Here is a 21,879-nt window from a genome sequence, read left to right as displayed (position 1 = left end):
GGCCATGGTGCAGGGACTAGTGCTTCCGGGTACTCTTCCGTGTGAATGTTATCTGTTCCATGTCTTCTTCTTCTGATGTGTGTGTTGCCTGGTTTGTCCTTGTTGTTGTTGGTTGTGAAGGGGCAACACACACCTCAGTGTTAGAAGACATGGAGGCAGACATCCCGGGGGCTGCTCCCTGTGGAGTTATGAAGGGCAGTACTGCAGCAAGGAGGGTCTGCTGGTTTTTCAGAATGGCAGCCACATCACGATGGTAGGCAGCCAGGTCGGCCCTGAGGGGTTCTATGTTGCATTCGTGCACACGTTGACTGGATTGCAGTTGTAGTTGTTGTGTCAACTGGATGACAGCTGTGCAGATTTCCTTCTGTGTTTTGACAAGTTCCTGCAAGAGAGATGTTCGGGTTTGCATAGCAGCTGCCTGATCCTCAGAAGACATCATGCACGAACACACCCCCTCAAGGCTGGCTGCCATAGTTTGCATCCCCACCCGCACCTCCTTGGCCAGCTCCCTCTGTACCCCAACAACGGTTCTTTCGAAGCTGGTGCCAGTGTCGTCAGAGTCCTCAGCTGTGTTGGAGCTGGCAGGTCTTACAATTGGGGTGGAGGTGGTTCTCCTGTGGTGGCTGCTTCTTCTGTGCTCCTCCTTGTGACTGAAGGTGGGGTTTGGAGGCTTTCAAGGACCATTCGGATGGTCTCCTGTGGAATGTTTATGGGCTCGTCATCCATGTCATCAGGGAAATCAGGGACAGGCATATCGTCAGGAGATCCATGTTCCTCTGCAATGAAACAGGGTACAATTAGTGTGTCTGTGTTGTGACAATTTTGCACTAAGATACAAGCCTTTGGATGCCTTAACTTTGTGCTCTGTTTTTGTCTTGGTATCTGCTGTCCTTCATATGGGCATTGTTGTAGGCCTATGGCCCACCTGTGTGTCACATGTATGATATGGAGCTATCAGACTTGTCTGCCTGATCGCCTCTAGGTGTTGCTTTGTCAAAATTTAGGAATGGGCATGTTTTTGTCCTACTCCTCCCTCCGTGTTTAACTATTCTTATGGAGGGACATTTTGTTGGGTGGGCTCTCATTATCCTACATGAGATTACTGGCTTTCTAGGCAGCAGGATAGCTAATGGTGTGGGGGACTAAGTCTGACACACTTGTAATTAACTATGTCACCCTGATTCATTCTTTTTGCTCTGGCTAACTAGCAGTGCCTCTGGTCTCCCACAGCAAAGGAATGTTTAGACATCCGAGCGCATGACATCTTTGGAACTTCACAGGGAAGTCGTGGTCACTCAGATCCTACACAATTCTCTCTTTTCCAGTATGTTCTCATACACAAATGACAAAGACAGTACTTGTTTAATATGATGATTTCATTGTACAACTGACTTGTACATATTTAGGTGTGAGCCACAATAACCCAAACAATACAAACTGTTAGAATTGGAATAGTCAGCAGGAGAGTAAAACATTAGTCCAAAGCTATCATGCAGCCTAACTGTTTCTACTATCCCTCTGCTTGTTCTATTATAGCACAGCATGTTAAGCTTGGAGCTTGCCTGTCTAAATCACTGGGGAAACATCATCCCTCATATCAGAGCAATGGCCTGCGATCTGGTTCTGCATCTGCAGCAAGGCAGGCAGCGTCTAGTTGTGGTTCTCTGTTTGGAAACTCCCTCTTGCGTGTCTTGGGACAAGGAAGTGATTTTATGAGTCATATGTCATCGTGATGACAAAGTGTCCCTACGCAGGAATGCCAAATCTTAACCCCTACCACGTCTATTGGCAATGTACCAGACTGTATCCTTGACTAGGACACAGAGTGAATATGTTCTGGCAAACTCCAGTGCAGAAGTAGGCAAAACAGTGTGATTTGACTAATTAACAACACCGTAGGACTGGCTATTTGCTAAATTAACTGATAGGAAGGCCAATAAAAAGCATTTAGTGCAAAGTGCTCTGAGGCTCTTAGATGTGAGCAAATGAGTAAAAGTACATTCAGGGCAAGGTGCACAAAGGCCTAAAGCCTGAAGCTAATGCGCAAAGTATACGTTACACTTACAACACTACACTTTGACTGGCTGTGAGTGTTGCGAATGCCCTGGCAGCACACTTGCCTCTCAAGACCTGCCCCAAACTATTTTTATTCACATTGCCCGAAATGTACATGTGACGTGGCATATCCTATGCATGTCAATGTTAGGATGTGGTATGGATGTAAACATTTTTGATGTTTGAAGATGATGTTGGGTCATGCGTGTTTAATAGGATTGGCCTGTTTATCGTATGAAGGTTCTATTTGGTTGTCGTACTGTGCAGGTGTGTTTCAGTGACCAGTTGCCTGTGTCCCCTCCTCAATGTTGTTGTCTGAGCAGTATGACAGTGATGTAGCCTTGTTAGCCAGGCACGTGAGAGACCCTGACGTATGCAGCATGTGTGTGTCCTTAGTGCTGTGTGGCTCCTATTGCTGTTTACTTTGCTTTATGTATGTGGCAAGTATGGACATTCGGCATTTGAGTGTACTGGTGCCTTTGTATTATTTCTATGAATAGTTGCAGATGTCATCCTCACCCCCTAATTTAGGTATGTATGTTCCATGGGGAGGTTCCTGCCATTTGGTACTATAGCTGCACAGAGATGAGAGGTGTTCTTGTCAACTGTTGTGGCAGTTACATTGCAGTTGTTGTTTTGGCTACTGCATTACTGATAGGGACCTAGTTGATGTAGGATAGATTTTGCAAGACAAGTGCCTGGATGTGAGTTTGACGTAGTGGCCTTCCCACCTGTCGCTGCTTTCCCTTGGCTCTATTGTTGTACTTACAGGATGGCCCCATGGGACTGTTGTTGGTGCTGTATTTTGTCGTGGCCCAGATTCAGTCTGTGCTGGCCATGCCCCCCTGCCGTGCCCCTTTACCCATGCCACTTCATATATGTGCTGACTTACATGCATTGTGTAGTGGGTATCCCCCCCCCCTGCTTACAGTCCCCATTATTGCAATTTAATTCCCCATGCGACTTACCCTGCATGTGCGTTGTGTCGTGGTAGTCTGCGCTGTCCTGTCCTTGAATCCCTGTGACGATCTCCTCTGGGATGACGGCTGCGACCATCTCCTCCATGTGGTCCAGGGCCTCCTGTTGTGCTGGACTCCCCCCGCCAGTCTGCATTGCTGCCTTCCTGTTCCTGGCCATTTTTTCGTTTGTCCTACGTTTGCAGTCATGCCAGCGTTTCTTACACTCGGTGACTGTGCGGCGTTCTTCAGCCACACTGTTGATCTTGTCCACAATTTGTTTCCATATGGCCTCTCTCCTACTGAGTGGCAATTTAGAGGTGATGAACAATTGGTGCTGGTGTTCCGTCACCTCTTTCACCAGGATTTCCTGCTCCTCTGCACTGAAGCGACACTTTCTTTTTTTTCTAAAAAGGTCCTGGTTCCGGTATGGATCCTCCTGGCTGGTTCCTGGTCTGCTGTCATCCTCCTGGGGTCTGTACTGGCTTCTGGGATCCATTTTGGCTCTCCTCTGCTGAAAGGGCAGTTTTCGCGCTAATATTTGACGCAATAGCATCAAGAAAAACAACGCTTTCCGGTTTGCGCTGTCGTAAATCGACCCACAGTGATTTGCGTCGCGTTAACGTTGGTTTCCTTTACGACGTAACGCCGCTGTGTGCGTCACGAAATAATGACTCCCACCTGTTGGTTGCGCCGCCGTACGTCAAAGTATAAATTTGACGCCCGCACAGCGCATCCAAATGGCGTTAGCCGGCGCTAATTTTTTTGACGCAAAACTGCGTTAGCGCAGTTTTGCGTCAAAAAGTATAAATATGGCCCTCAGTTTTTTAACCTGGACCAAAACTCTAGCTAATATCAGTTCTGCAAACGTAAAGGTGACAAGACCCACCAACGTCAAAAGAAGCGTAATTTTGAAATGGCGGGGTCACGATCTATTTTGAAATAGCCCTGATTGTTTTATTATTAAAAGTTGATTCTGACAGAACTCCCTTTTCTCCCTTCCCTCATATATTGGGTTGCCCACTTCACTAGATATACAGGCCTGATCCATTACACAAGAATTCTTTTAGCATAGGCAGGCGCTAGCAGGCAGACGGCTGAAACTAGCCTTCAGCCCTACAAGAGATTGCTGGATAGGTCAGTCTGGCAGCATAAGGCTGTTAATATCATATCCAGTTCAAGGATAACCCAGATTAACTAATAAGTAACAGAACATTTGGACTTCACAGATCTCTTAAGGGCACTTTCCATTTAAAAGAATGGAAGCCCCCTTTTAACGTCTGCTCTTGGGCAGGCATTAAAAGTGCCATACAAAATGGTGCCACGAAATCTCAGAGATTTCCTTGCGCCATTTTTCTGGCTCCCCTAACGGTGGAACACCCCCTTTGCATAAATTATGCCTGGCACAGGCATAATGTAGCACAAAGGGTTACAGAGTGGTGCAATGCATGCATTGTGCCACTCTGTAAATACAGCGTGGGGATTTCGGCTTCGTTGGGCCACATTAACGTAAAAAATAATTACATTAATGTGGCACAAGGTGGCGCTTGGGGGTCTATAAATATGCCCCTTAGTCCCTCAAATATTTGATCAAACTGTCAGCCTCTTTATCTGTTATACTATTTGGACCTTTGCACTTCAAATGGATCCTGAGCAGTCAGGTCTTCTACTAAACTAAAATCAGAAAATGAGTGCAAAATGGAATTGTCCCATTTTAGCACCAGTGCAAAAAACAGTCTGGCTGTGCTTAAGAAACGGACTCTTCATCACAAACTGTGATTATTATGTCAGGAAAAAATAATATTACACTGTCTTTGGTATTAACCTCTCAGTGTATGGATGTGTTATTTGTATAGTGCAAACCTATCTAAAAGGCAGCGGAACACTGTACTGGGTGAAAGACAAGCTAAGGTCAACGAGTGGCTAAAACTCTGTGCTAGGGCCAGAGCCGGATCTGAAGCCTCGAGACTTTTAGAGCAGCAATGCAGCTACCAGACCATATACTTAGACTCTGTAAGGACACACACTGTGAATGACAAACAAGTAAATCCTCGGTGAACTAGGCCCATTTCTACTGTCAACGAAAACTGTCTATATAACTGTTTTTTACAAACCAAATTTGCAAGCATTTCTACAAACTACCCATGAAGCATTCCACTCTTGGCAACGTGCTGTTTCTCTCATTTTATATGGTGCTTTATTGTGGCGCAGCCCCGCCCCACAAATGTTAGTGCAGGCCCTACCCTTTGTAGCATATTGATGCTACAAGCACTACAGCCCTTGTGGTTCTGGGCAGACTCTGAACAGGTACTATGAGGTATGTGGAGAAGGTGTCAGGGGGTGGTTATGGGAAGTATGACATAATGAGTAGTGTGTGAATGGATGTTTGAGAGTAAAGACATGCTCAACCGCAGCTTCTGTGTGTGGCATAATCTATTTGCACGCTCTAGGGCTGGGGAGGGCGCTACAATTGGTGACAAGTAGGGGGATTACGTGCCCGTGAAAAACAAGTCAGCTCCCCCTGAGAGTTTGCAACAGTACGGCAAACTGCTCTTACCTGCTGTGTGTCCGCAGAATCGATGCAAAGCAGTTTGCGATGGGCACACCTGAAGTCAAAGCCCTGCTCCAGCTCATACACGGCTGTAGAAGCAATCAAAAGCTCTGCAGAGTAGCGTATTCAAAACACCTGCCAATACTGCCGATGGTGTTCTTGGCAGAAATGTTGTGCTGCTCCCTGAACATAGAGCAACTGTTCAGAGGGAGCAAGAAAACAACCATAACACCAACAAGATACAAGAAAGAGAGGATACTCCAGTTCGGGGGCGATTGAAGTATACCGCAACGTAGGCCTCTGCACACAGCTGATGGTTGTCAGAGGTTCTCGGAGTCACCCTGCACAGCAACTCAGTTGAACAAGACGTGCTAATGCTATGGCAGCAGAAGGGAGCGCGTAATACAATGCAGCTGTGTTTTTGAAGCCACCACTGCCATTCAACACATCCAAGAAACAGAACTTTGGTGCCGGGTGAACTGAGTGGATTGAAACATTTGATGACTTCATAGATGAACTAGAAGAAGAAGATGATAAGAAAATCATCAAATATTTGAAAAACCTTACAAGTTATGAAGTGAAAGAAGCGCTAAAGAATGTTTCACAGACTGACGCAATATCATACCAAAATGGGAACGAATCGCTGGAAGCCAAGTTCAATCCAACTCTGAATATTGATTATAAAAGGTATAACTTTAACAAAGAACGACAACAGACTGGTAAAACAATGGATGAGTTTGTTGAAAGACTTGACACACTGATTAAAGGTTGCATATTCTGTGACTTGACCAATGAAGAAGCCAAGCCCTTCAGAATCATCTATGACTGCCGTTCAAATTCTTTTAGAAGGCACATGTTGAGAGATAGTCAGTTTAGAGAAAATGCTGATGGCTACGAGAGCAGTGGAATCAAGCTCCTGGCATGGAAGCAGGGGCAGCGCACAATAAATCAGCATTGACCATGAAAAGAAAGCACAAAACACATGTAAGTAAGTCAACATCATCAAAGAAAACAAAACTATGCTTCCGATGTGGATTGTCTTTTCCCCTGTGAAGACAAACATCCAGCCCTAGGACAAATCTGTAAGAGTTGTGGGAAAGAGAACCACTTCATTACTGTGTATCAAGCTAAGGAAAAATCATGTTTGTCACAAAGGAAAGAAAAGATGGATAAGGGAATGTATCACAAGCACTCTTGCCACACCCACAAAACCAAAAAGCAACATCAACTACAAAAAGTAGAGTGCAAGCAAAATCAATTGTTGTCAAGTTCGCCATAAAAAGTGTTCTTCAACATTGGTATCGAGTACCAGTGAAGACGATGGTTGCACGCTGATGATATCCACCAAAAGACGACGTGCACATATGGGGTTAACTGCCTGTGAAGAAGACCGAGGTTCAAAAACAACTCACCAAACACAGCTCTGAACTTCTTTTGAACACTGTCTAAGAAGTACAATGAAGATAAACGGTCACCCCATATCCTTCATCATCGATAGTGGGGCATCAATAAATATCATGCCAGTAGAAAAATTCTACAGTCTCTTGCTTGTGCCACCTCTTACTAATTCAGACACAAAGGTACACACCTGGGCAGCTTTTAAACCACTCCAAAGCTAAGGATCATTCGCAGCGGCAATGCAACACAAAATGACGTCAGTACAAGCAACCATTCATGTCCTACAAGGAAACTCGTCTAGTGCATGTTTGCTCAGTTTTGCCACAGTGGCTGATATGGGGTTAAGATCACTCAACTACCACCTCTGTGCTCAGCTTGAGATTACAAGCCAATTCCTGTCTTTGTTTCATGGTTTGGGAAAACTCAAGAAAATGAAAGTACCGCTTCATATCAAGGAAGACGTGCATTCGGTTGCCCAGCAGCACCATAGAGTCGCTTTTCATCTGCAAGAAGCTGTAGAGAAAGAGTTGGCATAAATTTTTAAACATAACATCATTGAATGTTCCACAGGCCCCACGCCATGGGTTTTGCCCATAGTAGTGGTACTAAAAAAGGACAGCAGTGGAGCAGTGCACATTTTTGTTGATATGCGCCAGCCAAACAGAGGGGGTCATTCTGACCCTGGCGGTAAAATCCACCAGGGCCAACGACCGCGGGAGCACCGCCAACAGGCTGGCGGTGCTCCCTTGGGCATTCTGACCGCGGCGGTACAGCCGCGGTCAGAAACGGAAAACCGGCGGTGTCCCGCCGGTTTTCCGCTGCCCTGGGGAATCCTCCATGGCGGCGCAGCTTGCTGCGCCGCCATGGGGATTCCGACCCCCATACCGCCATCCTGTTCCTGGCGGTTTTGGCCGCCAGGCAGAGGATGGCGGTATGGGGTGTCGTGGGGCCCCTGGGGGCCCCTGCAGTGCCCATGCCAATGGCATGGGCACTGCAGGGGCCCCCGTAACATGGCCCCACCAAGATTTTCAGTGTCTGCCATGCAGACACTGAAAATCGCGATGGGTGCAACTGCACCCGTCGCACCCCTTCCACTCCGCCGGCTCCATTCGGAGCCAGCATCCTCATGGAAGGGTGTTTCCCGCTGGGCTGGCGGGCGGCCTTCTGGCGGTCGCCCGCCAGCCCAGCGGGAAACCCAGAATACCCGCGGCGGTCTTTTGACCGCGCAGCGGTATTCAGAATGACCCCCAGAGTCATTGAGAGGGAGAGACACCCTGGTCCCCATATAGCGGACATGATCATGCAACTGAATGGAGCTAAAAAATGTTCCCGTCTTGATGTAAAAAACAAGGGGTACCCCCAACTCGAATTAGAAGAGAACTGCATATATTACCACTTTTTCCACTTTTGTTGGTTTGTTCAGATACAAGAGACATAGGAGCATATTTATGTGGATAGTTCACAGTGCAGCATAGCAAGTCACCTTGCTGCAGTGCACTGCGTGACAGATAAAGGGCAGGAATGGGCTGTATTTAAAGGATACGGTGCATTCCTGCCTTTTCCCCTGTGCTGGCGCACTTTTGGCTGCCTAGTGCCAACCCAGGCACCCTTGCACCAAGGTGCGAGGGGCCTGCATTGCGGGAGGCATGGTCAGCCAAAGATGACCGTACACTAGCTCGGTTCAGTAGCTGCTGCCACTAAAACCCCCAGCCATCCACCATACTATCCTGCTACAACGGCTTGTTAACCATCGTCAGATCTCCTGCCATCCCATAGAAACCCTGATATGCACCAAAACTGCAGCAGGGCTGTGCAAGCCTATACATTCTGGACCACTGCAGGGGAGCATTGGAAAATGGCGACTGAGACCAAGGTTAGCGGTTGCATTGGCACACGCAACCTCTTGGTGGACAAGGTACTGTCTCGAACAGGCGGAGGGGAACCAAGCAACTCCCGACACCAAGGGCACAACCAGAGTGGAGATGAGCTACTAGCAAGGTAAGCTGCGCAGCGGCAAGGGCCTAAACGGTGACACTTCCTGTGCCGGATCTCCCTGAACTCCCCGCTGCTGGGGGGGAACCTGTCTTGCAGCCTCGGGGCCACGGGTGGTGACACATCACTGATAAGCTGAGATCGGCGTGGGAGCCCCAGGGGAGACTATGCAGCCTCAGTAAGAGTAGGATGCACCATGTTTGCCGATTTGCGGGGGAGAGGTAAATCTGCAACGGAGAAGCATCGCAAGTGGTGGCAATACAGGCCCCTCGCCTCTTCCACCATAGTGATAACAGGCCTGAAACCGAGACTTCCTGAGCGACCAGGGGGAGGGGCAGCACTCAAAGATCCCAGGACATGCAGAGGGTAGAGAGCAGTAATACAACCCCACCTGCATACATCCTGGTGTGCTCCCCTCCCTCTTAGACCTGTTTCAACTCAAGCACGGTCCCTCTAAGTGAAGAAGGCCTGAGGAGAGCTGTCTCCCACCAACCCACCCCCTGCTTCGAACTGCACAGTCAGGGCAGAGCCCGACCTAGTGCTCTGACACAGGAAACCGGGAATGTATGGTGGGTGGGCCTGACAGTTTGACAGTTGCTCACACTCTGCCAGCTTTCGAGACTAGCACGTTGATTGCTGTGGTGGACAGAACTCCACCAACCTACAGTAGCACGACCGCAGGCATGGTCAGTACCCGTGGGACCCATCCCACAGACCTGAACAACGTGGATAAATACACAGTGTCCATGACCACAGCAAGAGAAATGCATAAATCGTCAGCAAACGCACATGACCAGCCCAACCCCTACGCAGCAGAAATAACCCTCTCTGCGCAATGGCCGCAATTCAAGTTGTTAAAGGTGCACTTGAGCCCCAGGTAGATGATGTCATGGTGGAATTGAATTTCTTTAGGGCAGACCTCCGTGAGATTGCGGACAAACTTTCAGTGGCAGAAACGCAAATCACTGGCCTGCAGTCCATCACTAAACACCTAGAAGAGCAGGTCCAAGCCTTAACAAAGCAAAACATGATAATCACTGTCAAAGTGGAGGACCAAGAAGATAGAGCCCAGCAAAACAACATTAGAATACTAAGTGTTCGTGAGGGGGCAGAAGGTCCCAGCATTGATTCGTATTCAGAGGACATGATTCTCAATAATCTCCACCCAAAAAGACTCTCTAAAATCTACTCTGTTGAGAGGGCTCATAGGGCTTTTGGGCCCTCCCCTCTCCCAGGAGCTCCCCCAAGAACAATAATCACTAGAATGTTTAACTCTAGAGACAACAATACAATCCTGCAGGTGGCTTGCACACATGGTGATCTACAAGTTTAGAATGCCACAGTCTGGTTCTTCCCCGACTTCACACTGCAGGTGCAGAGGCAGTGCAGGAACTTTGACAAAATTAAAAAAGCTCTGAGAGACAAGGAACTAAAGTATATGATGCTCTATCTGGCAAAACCCAAAATAATGGCAGAGGGCAAGACATGGCTCTTTACAGTGCCAGAAGAAGCGTGGGATGGGCTCGAAGGGTGGAGTGTAAAGGGCAAAAGAGAGACACAGCCGCACAGAAGGGATCCTCAGCTGGACAGTAAGAAACAATGTTCCCTGGGTGAGACTGACTAACATCAGGGAGTTGACAGCCCACAAGATACCTAAATCAGTTGGTGCAAGGACTCTGTGAATTGGGAACCATTTCAAACGGAGGGGTAAGAAGTGCCTTAACTAGCAGGATAGACACTGTAACCAGTGCAGATGGGGATATCAGCTTATATACTACTGATCCTGGGCTCAACGGCTTGATGGCACTGACACACCCACATATGTTTGAGTTTTTGGGGTGACATGCTCTCTGCAAATTGGGGGAGTGGGTAGTTTACAACTCACTGGGCAGGGCAGCAGTGTGGAGGGATGTTCATGGGAGGGCTGTTATGTTAAAGTTTATGTTTTGCGACATGTTGTAAAGTTACTTCTGTTGCTCAGGATGTGATCCATACAAGGCAGTCAGACACTATACCAGAATCCACTGGGGGCAATGCCCCACTCATATTGTGCAGTTCAAGTGTGACACCTTCCATCCTAAATCACTCCCCACCAAGGATGGTAGCAACCCAACGTAACCTGACCATATGGTCCTGGAATGTAAATGGTCTGAGCAATAAGATTAAGTGCACATTAGTTCTCCAATACCTCTAGAAACATTCCCCAGACCTAGTGCTACTCTGGGAGATGCACCTTGGGGGCACAACCTACAAAGCATTAGACTGGTTTGGCTACAGACTCCTAGGTCACGCGGGCTACACATCAGATTCATGGGGGTGGGGATATTAATTAAGAAGTCTGCTCCCCTCATCCCTCAACATACTTGGCGTGACCCACTGGGCAGATATGTAACCCCCTCAGGCCTTGGGGAGTGAACCGTCCTAAATGTGGGTTCCCTATACATTCCCCCCAACTTCCAAGCCCAGACCCTCCCTGAGATTAGCACACTCCTGCTGGAAATGCCACAGGAGATCCGAATCATAGGGGGCAACACAAACACGGTAATGGACCCAGTACTTGATAGTCTATCAGGGGCCTCTAAAGGGAGTGAGAGCTGTGCGCTGCGTTCCTTTGTGGACACCGTGGGGCTAGCAGACCTATGGTGCATACACAACCTAGATAATCGGGGTACACTTAATTCTCCATACCACACAGTGCTTGCATGTAGATACATTTCGGGTGACACACATTAGACTCAAAGGGGGTGTCAGAAGTCCACTTCAGAGTGCAGTTCACACCACGGTAATGGTTCTAAAGCTAAGTACATGGTACCTTCATGATCCACATATCAAGGACGTACTGAGGACAGGGGCTGATATCTACTTTCAAGAGAACACAGGAACGGTTGCCTCTATAGGAGGCCTTCAAAAACGGTCATGCAGGGCCAGGCTCAGTCCCTCATTGGGGGTATGAAAAAGGAAAAGCCTCTTCACTGTAAGCAAACTGAGCAAGAAGCCAGGATACTGGCTGAAAACACCAGCGAGCTCCGCCACCAGCTGCGCCTCCGTCAGAGTAATCTCTGGGAACCAGTAGAAGAGGCAGCTCGTAACTATACCTTAGCCATGCAGCGCCACCTGTATGACGTTAGTGACAAGTAAACAAGCTATTGGCTTGGCCGGACAAGCGGGACAGGGAGTCCTCCTGGATAATGGAGGTAATGGACTGAGTTGGTAGGCCCTAGAATGATAGTACACATTCTCAGACTACTATGAACAACTATACCAGTCTACCACTACAATGACAGACAGTGATTGTGTAGACTTCCTTCAGGACATCAGTATCTGTCACTTAACGAGCGAATAGAAGGAAGCTCTAGAGGCTGGCAGTTACAGAAATAGCACTAGCCATACAAGATATTCAGTAAGGGAAAGCATATACAAGGAGCTATGCAAGGAGATGGTTGATAAAGTGGCCCCATACATGCTGGCCATGATCCAATCATAGCCATCCATATGCCTGGGAAATCACCAATGGACCATAGCTCTTATAGACTGATATCCCTGTTAAACGTAGAGACTAAAGTCCTAGTCAAATACTTAGCAAGCAGGCTCCGTAATATGATTGCGTCCATACTCCACCCTGATCAATCACGCTTCATGCCCCACAGAAGCACTTGACTCAACCTATGCCACCTGTATGGTGTGCTACATATGTTGAATGCCCATAGGACAGAAGATATGGTCCTAATGGATCTGGATGCCAAAATGGCATTCAACAGCATATAATGGAATTACATCTTCGCAACACTGTTGAAATTGAGCTTTGAACCAAAAATCTGCAACTGGGTTAGACTCCTCTATCAATCCCCATTAGCAAGAGTCAAAGTGAATGGTACAGTCTCCAGCACATTCACCCTACACGGGGAAGGAGACAGGGCTGTCCCCTCTCTCCCATGATTTTCACCCTGGCCATAGAACCGCTTGCGGCCTGGATTTGCCAGGATCAGCAACTGGGAGGAGCATGTTCCCTCTATGCTGATGATGTGCTGCTTTACCTCACACAACCCACCCTTTTAATAAACAGGATTCTGCAGATGGTCCAGATGTTTAGAGAACATTCGGGATATTGCATGAATTGGTCCAAATCTGTGGTCTTCCCACTGGTGGGGTATCCCCCACACTTCCTGTCGCGCTGTGAGGTATCAGTGGTACAGGACAGCTTTAAATATCTGGGGATCCATGTCACGAGGGACCCTGTGCGATTTCTCAAAGAAAACGTGCTCCCACATTTCGAATGTATCCACACAGACGTAGCCCACTGGAGATTATTACCCTTGTCACTGATGGGCAAATCAGCCCTTTATAAAATGTCACTTCCTCGTCTCCTGCACATACTTCAAAACACACCATACCGGATTCCGCTGGTCCTCTTCCAGCAGATTGATCAGCACTCCATCTTCTCTTATGGGATGTTAGGGCCCCACATATTGTCCTTTACAAACTCCAGAGGGGAGTCTTTGATGGGGGCTGGTGATCCCAGACATTACTAAATACTACTGGGCCTCTCAACTAGCAGTCGTAAATGAGTGGGTTTTTGCTGCCTATGACGAACCGGCATTCCAGGTAGACAGATCGGTGATTGAAAAGAGGGATTATGTGACAGTTCTATACAGATGTCAATTAGAAAGTGAGCTACCCCCACACACCAGGTCAGTGGTGAGGACTGCTTACAGAGCCCATAACAGACAAGTCAATCTCAATAATCTAGAGGAAACTCATAAACAACACACCAGATTTATTGGGGGTCCCTCAGGCAGGCATGGTCCCGCAACCAAAGAGGACGGGATGACAATGACTGGTTGGAAGCACTACAGAGTCCCAGAGAGATAGCTATCCGAGCAAGGATTTGCTTGATACAACTGAGATTCTTGTAAAGATCCTATTACTCTTGGACCATCCTACTCAAGAGCCAAAAAGCAGATACGCCTCTGTGTCGCAAGGGTTTTCGACAAGAAGAAACATTTTTTCCATACCCTATGGGTGTGCCAAGTGATTCAATTCTACTGGAAGGAGGTTACCAACAGGATATCTTGGATCCTGGGGACAAATGGATCTTGTTGCAAATAACAGGGGAAGATCCACTGCCAAAATATCCCAAAATTTGGTCACCATTAGCAACGAGGGTCACCAAATGCAACTTTGCGAGGGCATGGGGCAAGCCTATGCCTCCGACATTAGAATGGTGGGAATCAGACCTAGACTGGGGTCAAAGGGCAGAAAAGGTGGTATATCAGAGTTGGGGATGCCTCAAAAATGGGGGAGTCTGGGGACCCTCGTGTAGCTCCAGGAGACGCATAAATACTGGGTCATAACAATGTGCATTCACAAGCAAGGGAGAACATACCATGGGTGCCACACTCCAAATCCTATGTAGCCAGGCCATAAACGCACCTTCTATTGGTTGTCATTTCCTTTTGAAACAGATGATAATGAATGTCACTGTCATAATTATTCTGTGTCCTTCTGCAATTCCCTGAGTTCTGTGTAAATAAAAAGAGTTTTTAAAAAAGGTGTTTACTCTGCATGCAGGGTTGTTGTTGTGCAGGAAAAGGCAGCTTCCTGCACAAAAACAACTCTAAGAAGTTTTTTCCTTTTCATTTTTTCCTTTCCAAATCATTGCTGCCAACAACATAGACCAAGACATGACTATTGTCATAGAACTCATTGAGACACAATTATGGAGACGACACCCACGGCCTTAGGCTGGTGGTACTGAATTCCAAAAGTACAAAAATATACTGGATGAGTTATCCATCATTTGAGAAGGCATAATACTGAGAGGCTTGAGAATTATCATGCCTGAGAGCCTAAGGCAATGGGTCTTCGAGTTATCCCATAAAGGAAATCGCGGCACTGTAGTCACCAAAAGAGCTTTAAGAAACAGCTTGGGGTTCGCTCAACTAGATGAGCGACTAGAAAAGGAATTGAAAGCGTGCCACATCTGTAATTGCCTGTCTCCCAATGTGATGCAGCACCCAGTGACTATGTCTGACCCTGAGAGAGGTGAGGTTGAAGGAGCAGTAGTATAAAGAGAGGGGAGACAAAGAGGTGAGATAGTGAACGAATGGTGAGGTAAGTAGGCTGGGTAGAGAGATGAGGTTGTGAGTGAGATGAGAGAGAATTGAGATGAATAGAGAGATGAAGAGTAGTGAGGTAGAAAGGGGGTTGAGAGAAGGTAGGGTAAAGAGGGATCAGGCTGAAAGAGAGATGAAGTAGAAGGAGGGGCGAGGCACAGATGTAAGATAGAAAGAAAGCAGTGAGGCGTAGAGAAAGGGATGAGGGATGGAGGAGATAGAGAGGTAGGAAGAGAAATACATTTGGGAGCGAGAGTTGAGGGCGATAGAGGTGAGCTAGAAGGAGAGAGAAGAGGGCTCTGTACATAATGATTTGGAGCCAAGTAGAGACAGTAGATAAGAGGAGAGATGTAGAAGCGATGAGGTGAGATGAGAGAAAAAAATAGGTGAGGCAAAGAGAGGTAGACGGTGGTAGAGATGTGGCACGTAGGTAGTCAGAGAGAGGTAGATAGAAGTTAGGGAGAGAAATGGGTGGAGATTGAGTGATCGCTGAGGTAGAGAGAAATGAGCTACAACAAGATAGGGAGATAGAAAGCAGGGACTTTGCCTTTCTCTTAAAACGGGGTGTGATTGGCCTTCACCCGACACACAGACAAAAGAGGATTTCCGTTCAGTCGTGGGGGTTCTAACAGGAGCTGAAAAAGAGGAGTTAAGAAGGAAAACACATTTTAACAAGGATGATTTGGCGAAACGTGTCCTTTCAGTAGTGGGCGAGTGAGTTGTTTGTTCCAGTGTGAGGACTCCACTCAATAAGTCAGGAATATGCCAAGGAGAACAGCCATGGTAGCCAGGATCATTGAAACGCTTTGCTCCGTGAGTATAGTTGCTTTATTAACAATTACAAAAATTGTATTTGGGATAAAAATATGGGACATATTTGAACCATAGTTATACATTTACTACAAAAACAGACATTTATATTTCATGCAATGCACGTACATTACCACAAAAAGTATAACTACCACAGTTTCATAACTTCTTACATGCACACATTCTGCTGCAGTTTATGGTGGAGTGTCAGATTGCTATAATGCAAATACCTAGGTGGCACAATAAACATTGCCCTGGCACAAAACACATGGCATAATTAATTGTGCACAGTTTTTCGGATTTGATAACAGACAATAGCAATTGTTCTTCACTCCCTCCATACTGCAGAAAGATTTTCAAACCAGAGCAAAAATTAAGATAATGGTGGTCATTACGACCCGCCGCGGGACGCGGTGGCACCGCCGACAGGCCGGCAGTGCCCCGCGGGGCATTCTGACCGCGGCGGCTTAGCCGCGGTCAGAGAAGGGAAACCGGCGGTCTCCCGCCAGTTTCCCGCTGCCCCCAAGGAATCCTCCAAGCCGGCGCAGCTTGCTGCGCCGGCTTGGGGATTCCGACTCCCCCTCCCGCCATCCAGTTCCTGGCGGTTCTCCCGCCGGGAACCGGATGGCGGGAGGGGGAGTCGCGGGGTCCCTGGGGGCCCCTGCAGTGCCCATGCCAACGGCATGGGCACTGCAGGGTCCCCCGTAAGAGGGCCCCAAAATGTATTTCACTGTCTGCATAGCAGACAGTGAAATACGCGACGGGTGCCGTAGCACCCGTCGCACCTTCCCACTCCGCCGGCTCGATTACGAGCCGGCTTCATGGTGGGAAGGTCGTTTTCCCCTGGGCTGGCGGGCGGCCTTTCGGGGGCCGCCCGCCAGCCCAGGGGAAAACTTGGAATACCCTCCGCGGTCTCTGGACCGCGGAGCGGTATTCCTGACGCGCAACATTGACGGGCGGCGTTGGAATGAGGGCCAATGTGTTGTGTAAGCATTGTTAAAATATATAACAAAGTTTTTAATTATAATTCATTTTGTATGCATATTGAAATTTTAACAAAATCCTTAAACATCTTTTTCAAAGAAAATAGAGCAAATGAGTGTGCACTAATGTCTATACTTATTTACTTAAAACTTAGGTGGTCATTATGACTTGAGACCGCCAGTGATGGCGGTCTACAGACTGCCATATTATGACTACTGGCGGCTCTCCTCCATAAATTGGTTGGAGAGCCTCCACCAGCCATACTGGTGGTTGGTGGTGCAGTGGAGGTTGCTCCTCTGGCACCACCATGTCAACACAACACCGTCACTCCTATTACGACTTAATAATAGGCGTGGCGGTGTTGTGGGACGGGCGCTGGTGGAGGAGCAGGCGCCATGGACCCTGTTCCCTCCCGGACGACCACCGTGACCACCAGGTAAGGTGATAGACCAACAGGGAGTGTGGGGGGTGTTGTGTGTGCGTGCCTGAGTGTGTTTTTGGATGTCTGTATTGATGCATTTAAGAATGCGTGTTGGGATATATGAGTGAATGTGTGTATGGTTCTGAGGGGTGGGGGCAGTTGTGTGCCTGTGTGCTGGTGCATGAATAGGTGTTGTGTGTGAGTGTGTGTTTCTGCGGGTGTGTGCGCATATGAGGGGGTGGGGGTTAGTGTATGGAGTGAAGGGGTGGGAGGTTAGGGTATGGAGTGGGGGGCTTGTGTTTGTGTGGGGGGTTGGTGGGGTGAGGTGCTTGCTGGAGGGGGTGAGGGACCCGTCAACTGGTGACAGGGAAGGATTTCCCTGGTACCGGTAGCCCTACCGCCATGATTTTCGTGGCGGGTCTACCGCCGCGGAAAACATGGCGGTAGGCCAGGTCACAATACTGCCCGCGGAACTCTGGGGGCCGCCGGGTCAGAGATGTAGATCTCCGGCCCGACCGTTCATACAGAGGTGGTGGTATGAGTGGTGTTGTGGCGGGTTGCCAGTGGCAAACCCACCACAGTCATAATGTGGCGGTATGAACCGCCAGCCTGTTGGCAGTGCTACCGCCACTTTACCCTGGCAGTCAGAAGACCGCCAGGGTCATAATGACCACCATAGTGTACAATGACTTTGTCTAATCTACAGAACTTATTAATTTAGATGCCAGTGGGAACAGGGCCTTCAGGACAAAAATTGTTGAAAGCATTTTGTGTTCACATCTTGGTATCCCCACTACATGTAAAGAAAGAATGGGGAAGCGCAGTGCAAGACCATAAAGTCACATGGCACCGTTAGGCCCAGCTGTTTTTTCCGCCATGCATAGTGTCGCTGGGCAGAATAAACACCTCCTTGTGCTTGTAAAAAACTTCAAGCGCGTCATTGGCTTTGCTGTTGGAAAGAATTACAAAAAAGCTGACTATCTCACGATGTCGCAGTGGCATGGGACACAGTTGGCATTGTTCATTTGCACTAAAGGTGCCCCAACTATGCCAGCAGGATCACTTTGGCAGGGAAGCCAGCAGCCAACCAAAAATCTGCCAGGTGAGCTGTAACTGGGATGGCGGAGCCACTGCCGCCCCATGTTCTCGGCAGCTCTATCAGGCCAAACTCACCTGTAAACTCTTTCTTTTTAATTTGAAAAGTGGAAAACACATATTTCTTCATTTTCTAATACATAAACAGCAGAAAGTATAAAATCAATGTGTTTCATGTTTTGTCCCTGTGTAAAGCTAGCAACAAAATGGTGCAAATGGGTTTTACTGGTTTTTGTGCACTAGTGAAAGTATCCTGTAACATGGCTTGAGGTATATTCATAGCAATCCCTCTAGGCCCTCACCAATTCTAACACAAAAACAAACAAACATTTTACTAGCCCCCACAACTGAATTATTAACACAATAAAACAAGGATTCAGATTTAGGAGATCTTCAAAGTTATAAAACAAATTAGGACAGAATCTATGCTGGAGTATTTGCTCTTGGTGTTACAGGCGATAGAACAATTTCAATGTAAGTCCATATTACAGAACAATTTGTGCAACAAGGCAAAAACACCGAATGAGTTATGAAACCATTGGTAAGAAATATATAGCCTATGTATTGTGTCTGAATCATTTTACATGTGTGATTAAAATTTCAACAAAGAAATGCCTGCCCATTAATACCGTCTTGTTAAAAAAAAACTTGCAATGTTTTTGGTAATAATTTGTTAAAATATATGAGACTGATACTGATTCTCACTTGTTCACATCTTTAATGTTTAAAATAAATGGAGGCAATGTACTGTCAGTACAAGGCCGTGGCATATTCCAGATGGTTACACTGTGCCACTGACTTCATGTTGTTGGTGATGTAGTGTAGTTCCAACAGTCATTTTCTGTTTCACAATTTCACAAGCATGAAGTAATGGTGCCACCCTATGCCTAATGTTTGTATTATAGGCTTACAGTATTTTCGAGCTCATCTGGCACCAATATAATGCAATTCAGATGTGTTGACTATGTTTTATTATGTAAACACAGCAACAATATGATGGTCAATTTGCTCCATGCTTTCATTCTGATGTAAAACATTAGTTTGAGCTAATGCAGTGTGTTCCATTCCATAGTACACACACAGCAAAATGACACAAATGGATTTGCCCTGTTTTTGCACTAGTGCAAAGATTCTGCCCAAAAGCATTTGTCTCCGAAGTGCAGTATTACTGCTGAGTGTTTGAGCAGATCCATGACGCTGGGACCCATTGAGGCTCTTCCTGTGCACTGCAGATCGCAGACAGCAGCTGTACACAAGCAGTCTGCAAATTGTCATTGACAATCGCCAAGTCAAAGTATTGCCCATATTGGGCTTCCATCTTCTTAGCTGACTCCTCAATCTCTTGAAGGTCCTCCTCCTGGGAGAGATTAGATAACAATAATTAGCATAAACTGCATACCTTAAACATTACTAAACATTTTCTTCATCGACTCTCAATCTAAATGTTCAGTATTTCACATCTCACTTAAAACTGGGGTCAGCCACCATTCTAAGTGCTCCATCTTTTAAAGCACAACCAGGCACTCTGCTAACAGTTAGACAACACTGCTTTTAGACAATTAGGGCCTCATTAAGAGTGTGGTGGTCCAAGGACCACCACACTTGCGGTGATGGTCAGTCTGCCGCAACTTTGGCAGTCCGACTGCCACATTACAACCCTGCCAGGCAGACCCACCAGGAGACCGCCATCTCCACCAGAAACATGATTCCTGACGGGGTGATGGCATTCTGAGTTGTACTCAGCCAGGGGGGTGCTGAACTCTGTGCTGCCTGGCTGATTACAACTCGCCTTACTGCCAAATTTTCAATGGTGGTCTGACCTCCATGGAAAGACTGTGGTAAGGGTGTGCTGGGGGTCACAGGAGGGCCCCTGCACTACCCACGCCCATGGCATGGGCAGTGCAGGCCCCCCTGCCTAGCACCATTGGAATGCGCACTGTCTGCATTCCGAGGGTGCTGGTCGGCCCCCTCTGTGTTATGGTATAGGACTCAACTCCCTCAAAGGAGCTGTGTCCTATATCGTTGCATTGTTCCTGCTGGACTGACTGGCGGGAATGCTTTATTACAGTGTTCCCTCCAGTCAACCTGGCGGGAAGATTGTAATAGGACAGTTGGAGGACGCCACCGGTATGACAGTGGCATCCTCCCTGCGGCATTGGCTGTCAGCTGGTCCCACCGACAATGTCGTAATGAGGCCCATAGTGATCACATAAGTCATCTCAGGTTCACCCTCCAGTTACTCATCATAGCACAGCATGACTTTACAGGGCGAACTCACCTTGAACACATAATTGCATCCCTGGTGAAGGATTCTCTAATGTGCAATCTTATTACATCAAAAGTTAATACTGATTATGAACAAAATAATTTATTAGCACAAGGGCACATTGTTGCCAATAGTTTCACTTGTCACAGGTCATTTGCACATGTAAGTTAAACTTAATGTGCAAATGGTTTTGAGATTCGAGGCATACAGTAGTGATCTCAGGTAATGAGCACACTATTAACTGGCTTCATGCCCTGTGAACAGATCTAACTCCAATTCCAATGCAAACAAAGTATTTGTAAAAGTCCATGCTCTGAGAAATCATCTGTATCCTACATACCAGTCACAATGTGGGGCTCACAAGATTGTCAGTAGTAGTGCTGGCTAATGGAGTATGTTCCACATGAACATCTCATTGTGCTCAGTTTTAATGAGTGAAGTTCTAGGGAGAACCAGGGGTAACATTCCAAATTCGAATGAGTGGAATGAGTTGTTGACTACTGGCAAAAGCATATGTAAAGACTAAGGGCCTGATTCTAACTTTGGAGGACGGTGTTAAACCGTCCCAAAAGTGGCGGATATACCACCTACCGTATTACGAGTCCATTATATCCTATGGAACTTGTAATACGGTAGGTGGTATATCCGCCACTTTTGGGACGGTTTAACACCGTCCTCCAAAGTTAGAATCAGGCCCTAAGTAAGGTTTCAGTTAAAGAATGAGAAGAGACGATTAACTGCCTGGAATATTTGGCTCCCTTGTCCAAGAACAGTGTGGCTGGGAACAGTGGGCAAAGTGCATCGCCCAATGACTTTTCAATAAACCCTGTGGCAGCCTCAAGCTAAGTAAAGGTAAAAACCCTGCCCATGTACTGTACATTAGCCAGACTATCTGCCAAACTAAAGTTGACATAGCTATTGATTCATTACATGGGGCCTGTTACTCCCTTCTAACAATGTACTACACAGGACCTGGTGCTCCTTTCCTCCTTGAACAATATAAAGCTCAGATTTGGAAATAACCAGGACTTGCCTCCCAGTTAGAATCATCTTCTACTTTCAGGTGTTCGTGGTCATAGGAATACTGTTTCTGCTCACGCTGAAGCACCTATATCAGTGAGCTACCACCATGGATAACAACTGATAAAACAGTGCTGATTAAAATCCAGGCTACTAACTGTAGAGCCGATTTACAGTTCAGCGGAGAGGGCACTCTATTGTAGTGGAGACAGAGTACC

General features: G+C 47.2%; 1 protein-coding gene across 3 annotated transcripts in view; it reads right to left on the bottom strand.

The window, feature by feature from the left end:
• Nucleotides 1–15,882: 15,882 nt before the first annotated feature.
• The window catches only part of MPP4 (MAGUK p55 scaffold protein 4), a 245,382-nt gene continuing 239,385 nt past the window's right edge, over nucleotides 15,883–21,879 (bottom strand). For all 3 annotated transcript variants that reach the window (XM_069226059.1, XM_069226058.1, XM_069226061.1), the window contains one exon: nucleotides 15,883–19,732. In XM_069226059.1, the coding sequence (XP_069082160.1) occupies nucleotides 19,541–19,732 (192 nt within the window). In that variant the 3' untranslated portion in view covers nucleotides 15,883–19,540. The remainder of the gene's footprint in view (nucleotides 19,733–21,879) is intronic.

The sequence above is a fragment of the Pleurodeles waltl genome, chromosome 3_1 (genome assembly GCF_031143425.1).
Source record: "Pleurodeles waltl isolate 20211129_DDA chromosome 3_1, aPleWal1.hap1.20221129, whole genome shotgun sequence".
NCBI classification, from domain to species: Eukaryota; Metazoa; Chordata; class Amphibia; order Caudata; family Salamandridae; genus Pleurodeles; species Pleurodeles waltl.
This window is presented reverse-complemented; position numbering and strand designations above follow the sequence as displayed.